The 17,741-nt window shown below is 37.6% G+C and overlaps 1 protein-coding gene across 2 annotated transcripts in view; it reads left to right on the forward strand.

Annotated features, from left to right (window-relative positions):
* The first annotated feature begins 3,432 nt into the window (after positions 1-3,432).
* The window catches only part of LOC131035237 (uncharacterized), a 92,243-nt gene continuing 77,934 nt past the window's right edge, over positions 3,433-17,741 (forward strand). Inside the window, exons 1-2 of one of the 2 annotated variants that reach the window (XM_057966900.2) lie at positions 3,433-3,632; positions 3,753-3,853. In XM_057966900.2, coding sequence (XP_057822883.2) covers positions 3,790-3,853 — 64 coding nt within the window. In that variant the 5' untranslated portion in view covers positions 3,433-3,632; positions 3,753-3,789. The remainder of the gene's footprint in view (positions 3,633-3,752; positions 3,854-17,741) is intronic. The other variant, XM_057966899.2, reaches the window with a different exon arrangement.

Consider the following 17,741-nt stretch of genomic DNA (forward strand, 5'->3'; position numbering starts at 1 on the left):
TCCTCTATTTTTGTAGTCTCTTTTTTTTTTTTACAGTTTTTGGATGATGCAAAGTATTGAGACAACTTACACATTAAGGTTTATTTCATTTTATTGATCCATTTTTTCCCTTATTTATTTGTTATTTTAAAAAAAAAATTGCATATTTTTTAATATTTTTATATGTGTTTATTCTAACACAATGGTTTTTAAGGTTTATGTTTTCTAAAACTATTTTCCTTGTGTGAGTTTTTGTTGTCTAATATATTTAATTTATACATTCTTTTTCTAGGGGAATCATCACATCACTTGGATAAATCTTTGCTTCATCTACAATATCCTTTGTAGGTTTCGTGATGTTTCCGATTAGGTGCAAAACAAGTTTTAAAGGGACCCAAAACCCTATACAAATGAATTTTACTAAGATCCAAAACCAACTTACAAAACATTGTTAATAGATAGAACAAAGGCAAACAACAACCCAATAAAAACAAATTAGAAGAATCAAAACATTAGAAACCGATTGCTACAAGAACAAGGGCGAAGGCATCTAACAACTCAAATTTGAAAATTATAACAATAGGTTTTGAAAAGGTTCATATAACCTTCAAATGATACAACAATAAGCTCCCTTTACCCTCCTTAGTCTGCACCTCAATAGGAGAGAAAGGAAAGAAGTCTAAAACAAGGATAGAAATAGCCCCGTTGCAACAACACCAAACCTTTCTCACATAAACAATCTCCACCTCAATAGGAGAAGTCACCACCCCAATAGGATAGGGAAGAGAGGAAGCCATCTGAAAAAGAAACAAACCCTCAACTTCTTCTACATGAATAGTTTCCACCTCCACAGGAGAACTCTTCGCCTCAATAGGAGAATCATGAAGAGAGCTCTGTCAGGGTAATAGCAACATAGACCGTGATATGAAAATTAATAATTTATTAATATAGAGCCCTCATAGCACCATCAATAATAAACTTCTCCTCCATATCAACAAAAGAAACCCCCAACCAAAAATACAAAAAATTAATACAAACAACCCCTAAACACTTAGGGGAAACAAGCTTGAACTCGAGGAGAACCTTGAAAATCTCCCCCCTCCCCAACCATTTTGCTTCTTCTAAGAATGATATGGGCAAAAATGGCCCCGATCCAATAGCACGGAAATAAACAAAACTAGGAAATGGATATAGCGAGAAAAGGAATAGTAAACATCATACCCATCAAGGCCAAGGCATAAATATAGAAAAACATGCCCAGATAGCACCAAACATTGGCACCCAAATTAGACTGGGGCTTCCAAAAGAGCTCATACACATGACACACAAAGGAGAGGAGAACATCCTCCCCTAAGAAATCGTGGAAGAGGAAAATGCAACCAAGAGAAGGAGCACAAAGAAACTCCACACCAAAAGCCAAAAAGGTTGCTGAGGATGAAAGAAGAAAGTAGTAAAAAATAACCTCAACCATAGACAAAAACTAGCCACCTGAATAACCAACCTCCAATGAGAACTAAGCACCCACAAAGACAAAAACCATCGAAAGCCACAGAAAATAGAGAGCCAAGGAAGGACTCTCAACAACCCAGATACATCCTCTTTAACTAAAATAGGAGCCCCCAAAAAATGACAAACCCATCACTAAGCATAACCCACATAGACCAATCATACACATTTGTCCACACAAACCCACCACTCCACCAACACATCTACACAGGTCCTCTGCTTTTTGTAGAAAAACATGGTTGATAAAATCATCTTGAGGCATAAGGCAAGGGGGAGAAGCCCATGAGGGGCATCAAACACAACAAGAAGGCGTTCCAAAAAAAACCACCACAACAACTAGAACCAAACAAGACACAACAAAGCTTTCCCTAACATTGCAATCATCATTCAGATCAACATCTTCATCATCCCTTGCAACACTCTCACCTCTTAAAACCCTAACGCCAAAGCTCCTACTTATTAGCTCATGGTATTGGAAAGAAGTTTAGGTTTCACGATGTTACTTCCTTTCAATAATTCCCTTTTTGTACTTAAGCTTGCATATTAGTGTAGTTTCATAAGCCCATTAAAGTGTGGGCAAAAATGCAATGTATAAAATTGCATACCCTTGTAATTCTAAGCTTTTTTTAAGCTTACTCGGTGTTCATCCCTTGGTGTGTTTTTAAGTTCATTTAGCCCTTGTCTTAGCCTTTCCCCCCATGGTGCAAGGGCCTTGTCTCCCATGGTCTTTTTTTGTCAACTTAATGTTGCAGTTATGTTAACCTTCCATTCTTCTACAATTTCATCATTTCCAAGTTGAAACTATGTGGACACCTAATTGAGTAGCTTGTGAGTCACCTAGAAACATAGCTTGCTAGCTTGTGTTCTTCACATAATATACTTTAGTATCATAACTCTTCTCGATTATGTGCACCATAAGGCCTACCTTTTTACACCTCTTGTTGTCACTCTACAACCTAGTTTGTAATGCATGTGATCCATGAAGGTATCATGTGATTTGAATGACCCACGGTGATAGAGCAACCTAGTGCCTAAGCTGTGTATTCTCCAAGTAATATTGATTGCTTCCCTATTTTATTTTATGTATTATCCCCTTGAAGCAATCAATCAACTCATTACCTTATTCTCATCATGCAAGAATTCCTCTATTTTGTTGTCTCTTTTATTTTCATTATTTTTTGGATGATCTAAAGTATTGAGAAAACTTCCATATTAGGGTCTCCTTCATTTTGTTGACCCAAAAATTTTCTTTGCTTATTTGTTGTGTTTTTTTTCCTTTGGGCACATTATTTATATTTCTATATACATGTTTATCATGACATGATTATTTTGTAGTTCTATGTTTTATGCCATCCATCAATATTGAAATCCTTAAAGGTGCAATTTATTCAAGGTTGACTCTTGGGTGATAGGAGGAGGAGGAGGAGTCAAGACATTATTACAATTGCCCTTGATGTCTCTATAAGCATCACACTCTAAAATGAAATGTAGAAAAAACCAACTATTGAGACATTATCATAATTGCTCTTGATGTCTCTATAAGCATCACACTCAAAATTAAGTGTACCAAGAACCAGTTGTCAAGACAGTATCATAATTGCTCCTGATGTATCTATAATCATCACACTCTAAAATGGAGCATCTTTTAGATTAAATTGCCACATAAGTGCAAAAAATACACACCCCTTCTTCCCAAGTTTCTTTTGGTACATCAAAATTGATGAGAATTAGTTCTTAATTGAACAATAAGAAATTTGACTCTCCAAGAATTCCAAGTCTTTATGTACACTTTTTGAACAGAATCACTTATAAAATTGAACTCCTCTATAATAATTCTTTTTTCTTCCTTACACTTAAATATATTTATAAATTTATCTATTATAACAAAAAAAACTTTATATCTTTGTCGTCCATAAACACCTATGTAAATAGATTTCCATTTCGTCATCCATCTCTTATTTTGTCCTCAACCATATGTTATTTTGTCTTCTCCATGTCTTTTTATTTTTGGGCAAGCTTTCACGTATTATCATCATTAAATTTTCTATCTGCAATATTTTGATTTGCACATAATTCTTTTCATTCGTCATGATAAAATGATGATGGCTGCTCCCCCCAAGAAATGTATCCTGGTTACTGGACCTCCTGTAAGTTCACTTATTTTACAAAAAATTATAGTTGTTTAATTAGTAGCAGTAATTTATCAGCCCGCATTTTTTGTGTTTGGCAAATCCATACCAGGTTTTGCTAAGAACAGTACGTATTAGTTTTGTTTAACAGGGTGTTGGAAAAACAACATTAATTATGAGAGTCATGGATAAGCTGAGAAATGATCATCCTCAACTCAAGGTTCAAGGCTTTTACACAAGTATGCATTCTTTTTTCTTTTACTTCTGTAAAAATTTCATTGGACGAAGGAATTTTCTGTTTGAATTATGTCCGTTAGGGCAACTTATGCTTGTGGGTCTATTGAGTTTTTATGTTTTCCTTTTCATTTTTCTCCTGTCACAAAATGTAATGCATTGGAATTAACAAGTGGCAATGAATTTTCTCTTTCAGGTTATCGGTTAGGGTAGTTTATGCTTTGTGGGTTGGTCGAGTTTTCATTATTTCTTCTCTTCATTTTTTCGACATCTGTAACAATAATGCATTGAAATCAATAAGAGGCAATGGACTTTATGTTTTAATTTGTCTTTTAGGGCAGTTTATGGGTTTATTGGGTTTCTAGCCTTTGTTCGTTCATATTTATAGAATAAATTTAATAGTAGGCCTTTTAATTTTCTATTTAATAGATTTTTTATATCAATTAGCAGACTTTGTTATTAACTTATTATAATACTATTTGCAGTGTTAACATGGTCTAGTGAAAACGATCGTTTACTTTCTTAAAAGTGACCCATAATCAATTCTCTTAGTGGACATCTAAATGGGCTTGCACTCCTATGAGATTCGGTACAGCTATATAGATATTTGCAGTCATAACCTAGTGCATGATATCTCTAATTGGGAGAATTAGATAAATAATCAAGAATATATTTTATATTTTGACACCATAGGAACAAATCCTTTGAACGAGTAAATACCTATGTCACACTAAGTTTTTGGGATAGGGACAATAGTGGATGGGGCATTTTTAAGAAATATTTTTTGAGAGGCCATTTTTTAGGGGATGCCAAGGGATGACTATTTATAAAATAGCGAAAATTTTAAAATATAGAAAAGCTCAAATATTCATACAACAACATTGATAAGGCATTTATCATATACATTATAGAACCTTAATACATAATGTTAGAGCTGAATTGAGATTTCATATGAGAGTTGACTCCCAAACAAGTAAAAAAACATTGCTATCATTGTCAATGTGCATATATGAAAGGTCCTTCAGCAAAATGGGACCAAATTGCACCTGATGGAGAAGCGACAGCCATGGTGGATGAAACAGTTGAACCAAATGGCCTTAATGAATTACCCCTAGTTCTACTACCATCAGAGGAACTTGAGTTGGAGAGTGATGATTATCTAGAGATGTAATGTCCCCTTTCCTTCGAAGTGATAATTAATTAATTAAATGTTAAATAGTCCTAAGTCCTATGGGATTATTTAAATTTAATTAATCAGCAGCTGGACATACTTTATTTTATAAAGTGACTTTATAATAATGTCAATGACAAATTATAAAATAAAGTCACTTTTGAGGGGAAAAGTAACTTAAGAGAAATAAAATAAAGTATTACTTTCAAAAAGGAAAAGTATTATAAAAGGAGGAAAAAGTGCAATGAGGATTCATTCTTGAGTTGTTATTTTCAAAGAAACTTTTTTTTTGGTGTCTCCCGGTCCCCCATCTCCTGTTTTTCAAAATTAGCCATACCAATACCGGTACCAGTCTCCAAAGTCTCCAAGTTTTCCTGTGTCTTGGTGGCCTTGGTTAAAAGTCATCTCATCTCATCTCTCACTATTAAAAAATTGTATTGTGATGTGTGTAATTTTTTCTTTCAAAAGCATTTAGAGGAGTTATTTTTCCTCAAAAAATAGATCTTTTAGAATAGATACATAGCTATATTTTTTTTAAGGAAAATAGTTGCTGTAGGGAACTATTTTGTAAGCAAAATAAATTAGAATTTATAGGCTGGCATGAAATAAGCACCCAAGGATTAAGGCAATCGTATGTCTATAAATAGAGAGAGACATAGTCCGCTCTATCAGCCATTGGTCAATTTCTAAAGTAATAATCAGTACCTCCTTGTACCATCCATATCTTGGGCGTGTCTCTCTTTATTTTTACATGTTCACGTGTATGCTTGTGTATTGAATGCTGTGGAATGCTAATGGAGTAGAATGTCACGTCTAATCACAACAGTCTTGAAAGTAATAAGTAGATCTCGAGGATGAAAAGGGAGCCTGTTCTGACAGGTAATATTTTGTGGAGAATCATCATCACAAGAGCCCATGTATAGTAGACTATTATTTGGGAGCAGTGTCTTGGGGTTCCTCTCCCACTTCTCAGAAGCCCCCCCTCTACATTTATTACTGAGGATCTGTACTTGACCTCAACTGAAGACTACTGTGTATGAATATCAAGATCTCTGCTATTATGTTTTCAAGTGATTTCTTTTTATGTTGGGAATATTTCTTATATCTGCTCCAATTCCTCTTATAAGAAAAGGAACTTACTACGTGAGAAAGAAGACAAATAACAATGAAAATATCTAACTTTCAAATTTATCATGTCACTTTTAATTAATAGCATTTGCAAAAATTCACTTGACTTTCATGATGACAATTACAACCAAAATTGGAAGTTTGAGAGTCAACTTCAACTAAATTAGCAATACAATCTTCGAAGTTGTCACTAATTATGTCAATTAGCAGACAGGAGGAAGAAGGCTATGTATTTAGCAGATAAATATAAACTAGCCTTTAAGTGCAGTTTTTCATTTTTAGTGATGCTATGGATGCTTGTAGTATCCCCAAATAGGGGTGCTAAAAAAACACAAATTTTTTTTTCTGCAAAATAGGGCACAACTGACAAAAGAAAACACCTTTACAAACTAGGGCACAAAATCTGGAAATTTATTTACATGTAAATATTTTCATAACAACCCAGAATTCTGATCAAATCCGAGAACTGATTTAAAACTAAAAGATAGAGAGTTCTGATTAATACCGGTGTCCAAAAAATTACAACACAAACCCTTATGACTGCCCAAAATTTTCAGAAAAGCATCTTTCTGTTTTTTAAAATTTTTTTTTCCTGAGACAGAAACAAATAAACAAACAGATCTACTCACAAAAATACCTCAGAATTATTTCTGGGTTTTACCAAACCCTAGACATCCAGAGATCGCAGTGCTAGGCTTCCAAAATGACTCCAAAACAGTCTACCCAACTGCTCCTTGACAACCTTCCCACAAAGTGATTATTAATGGGTAGAAACAACTGAAGATGATCACCAATCTGAAGCTTGTTCGCTGTTATCTTCCTTTGTTTTGGCCTCCAACCTGATTTGTACTTGCATCTCTGAATGATAGTGAGCTAGGGCTTCAGAAACATGAGGTTATTCTGCCGAAACACACTCTTCTGCCTAGGGTGAGCCCATGTGTCACACCGAAAACAAGGATACTCAAGGTTGTAACTCCTCAAGTCAAGTTGTTGTAGCAATACTCTGAATAATTCATCACATAATAATCACAAAATGAGCCTTTAGGGTGTTTTAAAACAACTTCTAGAAAGATGAATCAATCTCCACCCTTGATAGTCCACCTCTTAATCCAAGCTCCAAAATAAAAACCTAAAATCTGCACCAATAAGAACTCTTGAAGTTGGGGCCCACCTTGGCTTTTATCACATGTTTTAATTAAGTCACTTAAGTACATAAAAGACGGGACAACTTAAGTCCCTTGGCTAGGCATCACTTAAAATTGCCTAAAAAGATGTGCCCAAATTAAAATAACTTAAATTCACTAAAAAATAACTAAAGTTCACTTAAGTTGCATCAAAAGACGTGCACTCAACTTAAAATTAGAAATTAGAACAAGCCAAGGACTCCATATTTTACCAAATGATGCTCTATGTCCTCTTCCTCTTGGGTAATCCAAGGAAAGTACAGCCAAACTGTTGCTAAGCATTTTGATTTGAGTTGGGGATATTACAGTCCTCTTGAAAGATCCCTGATGGATCCCCTTGCTGATCTGCTTTAGTTTTTAAATTAATAAACCATATTTTCCTGTGTTTCCTTTGATGGTTTTAGAGAATAGACAGAAGTTGCAGAAGGTTTGTTTATTTTTGTGTTTTTGATAGTTTTTCAGCAAGTAATAATTGAAGAACAAGTACATGAAAAGAGTATTGGAAACAAATGTTCATACACAGCCAAATCAGAATCGTACCAAGCAGATTTTTGTATTTAAATCAAATAATTGTCCAGATAGTGATTCCAAACAATTCCAGGAAGATTACAATAAGCAATGAGTCCAACCTGAATGAAGAGTGAATACTGAAATCAAGAAGGAAGTTGCGACAAACATCCAAAGCTCTTACATAGCTCCACGTGGAAAGAGAAATGGCTGCAAAGTACAGCCGTACGACTGTTAGGTGATGCCAAGCTGGAAACCCCAATCTCAACGCTGAACCCTAACTCTGTTCACTGAATCCTCCAGAAAAGATGTCGTACCAACTCTAAGGCACTAAAAACTGAATGCAAGAACCAAATAACCACTGTGCTGGGGGCTTCGTCCCAGACAGGCAAGACCCTGGGGTTTTCGTCCCAGATGTTGAATCGCTCTCCAGAGCAAATTCTCCAAATCAAAGATGAAATGTGTAAAAGATGCTTGATAATTAGGTTACCGTCTCCTTATAATTCCTTCCCTCTAGCTGGAACCCTAAAAGCGTATGAAAAGTGCGCTTAGGCTTATAAAGTCTTATTTCTCATTTTTTAGTCGCCAAGTATAGAGAAAACACCACTTTTTTAATATAAAAGAATTCCGTTCATCAAAAAGGTCCCTGACAAGTGGGAAAAATTTAGAAAAGTTCAAGAGCTTTCCAACGAGCTATAACACATGGGCATATGCATCCAGATGAAGCCAAAAACCCCTTGTTACTCCAAAATGGCTATAAACATAGCCTTATTTAATTAATTAAACGCTAACTTAGGAAATATTTAAATATATTAAAAATATAACCCAAATAGCTGCAGAAGGCTCAAATGACTCCAAAAGCCTGAAACGGAACCTGCCACCTGTCTGTGACTGAAGTCGGAAATCATGGATCCACTGGTAGTCTTATCCCTAAAATCTAGGGATGCTCCTAGAAACTAGGAAACATACCCAAATCTTTTGAAACTGAAACCAAGGAATAGTCTCATGGAAACCCAACCCTGGATACTGTCATAACCTCCTAAATAGTAGGAATAGCCTCCACAAATGTAGGAACTGCCTCCTAAAATTAAGGAACTGCTCCAAATTGGTCTACTACTGCCAGAACACCAAATCCCAAACACTGAATATCCTCACTGAGTCTCTATCCACCACTGTCAGCTCCAATATGGAAACTGCCACAACCTCCTAAAAAGTAGGGAATCTCCCTAAAAAGTAGGAAGCTCTCTCCAAACACCTGTAACTGCTCAAAAGGATCCTCCTCTACTCCTTGGTCCCCCAGGTGGTCATTCAATCAACTGCCAGTTCTCCCTAAAAAAAAGGAGACCTCGTCTGAAGGTCCGAAACGGCTCACAAAACCCTTGCAAAGCTCTGTGACCCTCAGAATGAGTCCCCTAACCATGTCGTTGACCTACGGGAACTCGAATGGTAGGTCAACCCCTGCTCATCTCATGTCACCTAAAAAAGGGGACATTACAAATCTTCCCTTCCCGAAGATTGCTTGTCCTCAAGCAATTTGCACCTGCATGCTGAAAACGAATTCACTGGATCCCATATCAATCTGATAAACGTTGCTTCACCCAACCGCTGCGCCACTCTGATATAAACATGCCTGAATACCACAAACCATGAAGTAATGTATAGGAATCCATGTAAAATAATTTACCAAGCAAATCAATACCCAGATCCCAAACCAAAATATAGATTCTGTTGTAGGAGATGAAGAAGGAGAATGTCAAATGTTCACTGTGAAGTAACCATATAAACATGTAGAATATCAAAACAATGTGAAAATGAACCCCCATATGCCATATAACCAAAACAAGTGGCCGCCAACCCTCGCTGTCATAACTCTGATCAGCAACATAGATGGTATCAAATTTGTCATCAAACCAATGGCAATCAACAAAAATCACCCCACACTCTATCTCTATCCCAAAGGTATACCTCCGAACACTCCTAGATTGCTGGTAAACTATTGTAGACAATGAAATGTCAGGATATGCCACATGATTCCACCTAGGACAGTCACTATTCCTCAAGGAATCGAAGAAAATGAAGTCACCAACCAACAAAGATATCGCTGCCATATCAAGTGAAATAGGTGACAAACTCAGAAATGAAGTATGCATGCCAATACTTCTCCACACAAACAACTCTTGAGTGGCTGGCCCACTAAAAGAGTCATCAATCAAACCAATATCATCTCTTGGAGAATGATCAAATACCTCAACTGGAAATTCTGAATTAGGCAACTCATGTCTCTCATCATTAGATGAATGGTGAACAACACGAACGTGTTGAAGATCGATCTTGGCTTGTTGAGCCAATATCTTGGTTTGCCTTGCTCTTTCTAGCCAAGCATCATTCATTACTTGGGACTGAGTTGTATCAGCTGCTCCAAAGTGTCTAAACCCAGTCCTAGCATGAGATATACCATGTGACTTATCATGATCAAAACATGCTTCATTTGTACCCACCATAATAGAATTTTCATGACTCATTTCCCAATAATTAGAAGCACCAACAACATGAAAAGGAGAGAATGACTCACTACTGTTATAAAAGTCAGGGCTGCTATGGCTTGTTATCCCCTTGCATCCTTCTTGTTTAACACTCATATATTGCGTGCCAATTGTAGGAATCCCTCCTACAACTTCCTCCTCATGTGCCATGATCTGTGAATCATCATTGTGTTCATATGAAGGACTGCTGTTATAAAAATCAGAATGGCTACCATACCTTTGTGACATGTTTTCAGCATTCATAGGTATCACTTCATCCATTGTAGCACGTTCATCAAATTCCTCATAGAGATTTTTACAAACCTCATTTATGGATGAGTCAATCGGTTCTTCTCGTTTTCTTTGCAGCTGATATGAATTCATAGCATCTTCAGCTTCATCTGGAATACCCATAAATTTGGTGAAAGTAAACATTTCCTGTACCTTTTTTTGGAAGGGAGCAATACTTATGATAGTTGCTCATGACTGTATCATTGAATGCTTTAACAGGGGGGCTCCTCCTTGTATTTTTAGATGTAGTTGTACCTCTAGAGTGTCTTGAACTCTTTGAAGGTGTTTGATCAAATTCCCTCCCTGCTTGTTTATTTTTACATAACCCTGTCATGATGATTCTTTTTACTGTCCAACTGAAAACCAAATCCAATCACACCAAGTGAATGCAATTACCACACCACAGGTTGGCAGGATCAGGCTCTGATACCACTGAAAGATCCCTGATGGATCCCCTTGCTAATCTGCTGTAGTTTTTAAATTAATAAACTATATTTTCCTGTGTTTCCTTTGATGGTTTTAGAGAATAGACAGAAGTTGCAAAAGGTTTGTTTATTTTTGTGTTTTTGATAGTTTTTCAGCAAGTAATAATTGAAGAACAAGTACATGAAAAGAGTACTCGAAATAAATGTTCATACACAGCCAAATCAGAATCGTACCAAGCAGATTTCTGATTTATTTAAATCAAATAATTGTCCAGATAGTGATTCCAAACAATTCCAGGGAAATCAAGAAGGAAGTTGCGGCAAACATCCAAAGCTCTTACATAGCTCCACGTGGGAAGAGAAATGGCTGCAAAGTATAGCCGTACGATTGTCAGGTGATGCCAAGTTGGAAACCCCAATCTCCACGTTGAACCCTAACTCTGTTCACTGAATCCTCCAGAAAAGATGTCCTACCAACTCTAAGGCACTGAAAACTGAATGCAAGAACCAAATAACCACTGTGCTGGGGGCTTCGTCCCAGACAGGCAAGACCCTGGGGTTTTCGTCCCAGATGTTGAATCGCTCTCCAGAGCAAATTGTCCAAATCAAAGATGAAATGTGTAAAAGATGCTTGATAATTAGGTTACCATCTCCTTATAACTCCTTCCCTCTAGCTCGAACCCTAAAAACGTATGAAAAGTGCGCTTAGGCTTATAAAGTCTTATTTCTCATTTTTTAGTTGCCAAGTATAGAGATAACGCCACTTTTTTAATATAAAAGAATTCCGTTCATCAAAAGGGTCCCTGACAAATGGGAAATGTTTAGAAAAGTTCAAGAGCTTTCCAACGAGCTATAACACATGGGCATATGCATCCAGATGAAGCCAAAAACCCCTTGTTACTCCAAAATGGCTATAAACATAGCCTTATTTAATTAATTAAACGCTAACTTAGGAAATATTTAAATATATTAAAAATATAACCCAAATAGCTGCAGAAGGCTCAAATGACTCCAAAAGCCTGAAACGGAACCTGCCACCTGTCTGTGACTGAAGTCGGAAATCGTGGATCCACTGGCAGTCTTATCCTTAAAATCTAGGGATGCTCCTAGAAACTAGGAAACATACCCAAATCTTTTGAAACTGAAACCAAGGAATAGTCTCATGGAAACCCAACCCTGGATACTGTCATAACCTCCTAAATAGTAGGAATAGCCTCCACAAATGTAGGAACTGCCTCCTAAAATTAAGGAACTGCTCCAAACTGGTCTACTACTGCCAGAACACCAAATCCCAAACACTGAATATCCTCACTGAGTCTCTATCCACCACTGTCAGCTCCAATATGGAAACTGCCACAACCTCCTAAAAAGTAGGGAATCTCCCTAAAAAGTAGGAAGCTCTCTCCAAACACTTGTAATTGCTCAAAAGGATCCTGCTCTACTCCTTGGTCCCCCAGGTGGTCATTTAGTCAACTGCCAGTTCTCCCTAAAAAATAGGAGACCTTGTTTGAAGGTCCGAAACGGCTCATAGAACCCCTGCAAAGCTTCGTGACCCTCAGAATGAGTCCCCTAACCATGTCGTTGACCTACGGGAACTCGAATGGTAGGTCAACCCCTGCTCATCTCATGTCACCTAAAAAAGGGGACATTACACCTCTCCACTCAAAGAATGCTTGTCCTCAAGCATTTGAAGACTAGGATGCTTAAGAATCTCCTCTCCTTCCCATATTGCATTCTCTAAGGGCAAGTTTTTCCATTCGATAAGATATTCAGAAATTACCTTATTCCTCAATCTTTTCTCCCTTGTAAAATTGTTTCTGGAATGATTATCAATTTACCCTCTTCATCCATGGGAGGTAATTCCATAGAAGGTGTGACATGCTGTTCAAGTGCCTTTTTGAGGCATGACACATGGAATACATTATGAATCTTGTTGGTAGATGGCAGCTCCAACTCATAAGCCACTTCACCAATTCGCTTAGTCACCTTTAAAGGCCCATAAAATTTGGGTTTAAGATTTTCTGCCCCACTCATCTTTAATGAAGATTGCCTATAAGGCTGAAGACGCACAAATACCAAGTCTCCCACCTCAAAAGACCTCTCAACTTGGTGCCGATCAACATATTTCTTCTGCTACTCTTGTGCAATCTCAATATCCTCCTTGAGTGCTTTGAAGATATCTTGATTTTCTATAGCCACTCAAGAGCTTTCGGGGCTCTAGAAGCTGAAAAGATCAAATCCACAAATGTAGAAGCTTCATACCCATACAGAGCTTTAAAAGGAGCCATGCCAATACTAATGTGATATGTAGTATTCTAACAAAATTCTGCCAAATGTAACCATCCTGCCCATTCTTTTTGCTGACCCGAAACATAATTCCTCAAATAGTCTTCAAGCCACTTATTTACAATTTCAATTTGACTATCCGTTTGAGGATGATAACTAGTGCTATGATCAAGTTCCGTTCCAGCCAGCTTCATCAATTCTTGCCAAAAAGTACTGATGAATTTGCCGTCTCTATCACTTACAATCCTCTTTGGCACTCCATGCAGTCTGAAAACTTGCTCAAAAAATAGACCAGCAACTTGTGGTGCTTTGAATTCAAAAGGCATAGGCATAAAATGAGCATAGTTTGTAAGTCTGTCCAATACAACAAAAATACAATCCTTACCATTCACCTTAGGCAGCCCAGTAATAAAGTCCATTGATATTTGCTCCCATTTTTGATTCGGAATTGGAAGTGGTTGTAGAAGCTCTTTTGGAAAAGAAGTTTCAGCCTTGTTTCTTTGGCATTCAAGACATTGTCTCACATGTTTTAGAACACCATCTTTCATTCCCTTCCATGAAAATCTTTCATGAATGCATCCGTATGTCTTCAAATAACCAGGGTGACCAGCCAGCTGATTGTTATGAACAACAGCAAGAATTTTATATTTAAATTTACTTTCAGGTACTAGATAGATTCGTTCCTTGTAATAGATGATGTCTTGCAGCACCTTATACCTTTCATCATCTATTTTACCATCTAAAATGTCACAAGCATGCTGATTTTTGGCATATTCTGCTAGTATGTGATCCTTCCAAGTTGCTGAAATTTCTGAAAGGGAACAAAATGTAGGATTTCTAGATAATGCATCAGCAACAACATTATTTTTCCCTTTAACAAATTCAATATCAAAATCATACCCCTGCAACTTGCTTACCCAGCGTTGTTGTCTTTCGTTCAATCCTTTTTGTTCCATGAAATACTTGAGGCTGTTATGATCAATCCTCACCATGAATCTGCTGCCCACAAGATATTGGCGAAACTTCTCAAGTGTGTGCATGATCGCCAACATCCTTATCATATGTAGAAAACCTCCTTTCCACATCATTCAACTTTCGGCTTTCATAAGCAATGGGATGCTTGTCTTGCATCAGAACAACCCCAATGCCAATTCCGGATGTATCACATTCAAGCACAAAAGGTTTTGAGAAATCTGGCAAAGCCAAAATGGGACAAGTACTCATTACCTTCTGAAGATGATCCATGATCCCTTGGGACTCATCTGTCCAAACAAAAGCATCCTTCTTGGTCAAATCTGTCAAAGGAGCGATTAATGAAGAGAAGCCCTTCACAAACCGTCTATAATATGTGCATAGACCAATGAAGCCTCTCAATTGTGACACGTTCTTCGGTGGTGGCCAATCAAGTATAGCTTGAATCTTCTCCCTATGTGCCTTCACTCCACCATTCCCAAGGACATATCCAAGATACAATAGCTCGGTCATACCGAACTCACATTTAGAGGCTTTTGCAAAAGGCAATTAGCTGCCAAAATGCTCAGTACCTCATCAAGATGCCAAAGATGCTCCTCCCACGTTTTGCTATAAACTAGGATGTCATCAAAGAAGACCAACATGAACTTCCGCAAATGCTTGTTGAACACATGGTTCATATAAGATTGGAAAGTAGCTGGAGCATTTGATAATCCAAAGGGCATTACCAAATACTCAAAATGTCCTTAGTGGCATCTAAATGCTGTTTTGTGCACATCCTGCTCCCGAACTCAAATTTGATGGTATCCTGATCGAAGATCTATTTTGGAAAAGTAGACTGCTCCATTTAGCTCATCCAACAACTCATCAATACACCTAATAGGATACTTGTTCTTGATGGTTTTCTTATTAAGTGCACGATAATCTATGCACAACCTCATAGTACCATCCTTCTTCTTTACCAATACAATAGAAGAAGCGAAAGGACTAGAACTGGGCCGTATATGTCTTGCATCCAACAACTCCCGAATAGTATTCTCAATCTCATCCTTGAACCGCTTGGGTTGACGGTAAGGATTTGTGACATCTGGCTTGCTATCCACAAGCTCAATGACATGCTCAAAACCACGATTTGGAGGTAAACCATGTGGTAAATTTGAAAACACTATGCTATGCTTGTCCAACAAGCCTTGTATGTCAACGTGATATCCTTCTTGTCCTGTATCCGTGGGCTTGTCTGTAATAAAACACTGCACCGCGCACTTAGTCTTTGAATGATGAAAAATTCTCCCCATCCTCTTAGCTGAAACAATTCTAGGTGCATCTAAAGCTAAGCCCCTCAATACCACTTTTTTACCATTTGTTGTAAAACTCAATTGCATAGTCTTGAAGTTTGTCAAATATGGACTTATAGTATGCAATCACTGAACACCCAATACAACATTAGTTTCCTCAATGCCAATCACATAAAAGTCCTCAGTAAGGGTGTAATTACCTAATGCCATGCTCAATTGTGGAAGAAGATTGGCACAACGCAATGTGCCATTTGCTGTCTTCACAAGGAAACCTTCACGTTCCTCCACTTTCAAACCCCTCTTTTTTACATAGGAGGCATCAATGAAGTTGTGGGTAGCCCCACTATCAATTAACACAACAACCCTTTGCCCCTGCAAAACACCTTTAACTCTGAAAGCACTATAATGAGGAGTGGTAGAGAGAGTTGCAATTGTACCCTCCATTTTTGCCAAGTCATCTTGATGCTCATCTGTGCCTGAATCTCCATCCATTTGCTTTTGCTGTGCATCCTGAAACTGTGTCTCTTCCAACTCATCATCACTAGATTCCTCAAAAACCTCAATCCAATGGGCTTTGCCCCCACTCTTACACCTATGTCCAGGTGTCCAAGGTTCACGACAATTAAAACAAAGCCTCTTTCGTCTCAACTGATCCCTTGTATCATGAGCTGTCCCACTAGTTGGTTTAGATATCTTTCTCGCCTGTTTGGTATATTCAAGTTTCTTGTGCTTTTTTTGTGGCCAATTCTGTGGTGATGATCTTTGTGGAAACTTGCTGGGAAACCTAGCCTGTGGTGTGGATAACTCCATATTCCTTGCACACTTAATAGCATCTTGCAAGGATGGTGGGTCAAAAGCTTTGACCCAACCTTTAAGAGGCTCAGCCAAACCCTCCATGAACCAAAAAATCAATCTCTTTTCAGACACATCAGTAACCATAACTGATAATTGTTGAAATTCTGAAATATATGCATCAAGTGTGCTAACTTGTTTCAACCGAGCCAATTCTCTAGAATGTGCCTTTGAATCCTTTCGGTCAAATCTCTCCATTAGTGTAGTGCAAAACTAGTCATAAGAGACTATGGCACCATGTCCTTGTGTTACCAAACCGTGATACCACCATTCATGTGCAGCCCCTTCAAGGTGGAGTGTAGCAAATTTAATGGCTTCACTCTCCTTCATTTGGTTCAAGGCAAAGTAGGTGTCCAATTTCTGAATCCAGGCTCTCACTGTACATCTAGTTGATCCATCAAAACTAGGTAGAGACAAATTTCCCAACTTTTTGTGCAGCCCATAATTTTGTTTTTCTTGATTGTTCTGATTTTGTCTAGGCCTTGTGCATTTGGTGACTTCCAAGTAGTCCTTGAAAGATATGGCTGACTGAAAATTTGGTCCTAGGGCTTGATATTTAGCTAATATTTCAGCATCCTCATTTTCTTCCACCGGTTCTGCCTGTGCATGTTCATTTTCTTGTATACAAGGCCTTTCATACCAAGCATGCGGAGCTTGCTTAAGGCCATACAAGGCCTTTTTCAATCTGCATACACGAGATTCTTTCTCATGAATCACAAAACCATCTGGCTGCTCAATAAAAACTTCTTCTTCAATTACACTATTCAAGAATAGTGTCTTTACATCCATCTGATGTAATTTCCATCCTTTAACAGCTGCAATAGCAATAATAGTTCTGATAGAAGTGTACCGAGCTACGGGAGCAAAGGTCTCCTCATAGTCTATGCCTTCCTTTTGAGAAAAACCTCTAGCTACGAATCTAGCTTCATAGTTTTCAATACTCCCATCAGCTGCATGCTTAATTTTGAACAACCACTTAGAAGAAACAACAGATTTAACTTGAGGTCTAGGAACAATATCCCAAACGTCATTCTTGATAATGGATTGATATTCTTCTAACATTGCATCTTTCCATACTTGCTGTTTTGAAGCCACTTCAAAACTTGAAGGCTCGGATTCAATAATATGATTCATTAAAGCAACATATCCTGCAAATTTATGAGGTCTCTTACTTTCTCTGAAAGTACCACGAGGAGATGAATACTTTTCAGCCTCTTGCATAGTATGCCTGGCCCACAAAGGTCTCTTCTTGCCACATGA

This window comes from Cryptomeria japonica, chromosome 5 (assembly GCF_030272615.1).
Source record: "Cryptomeria japonica chromosome 5, Sugi_1.0, whole genome shotgun sequence".
In the NCBI taxonomy this organism is placed as follows: Eukaryota; Viridiplantae; Streptophyta; class Pinopsida; order Cupressales; family Cupressaceae; genus Cryptomeria; species Cryptomeria japonica.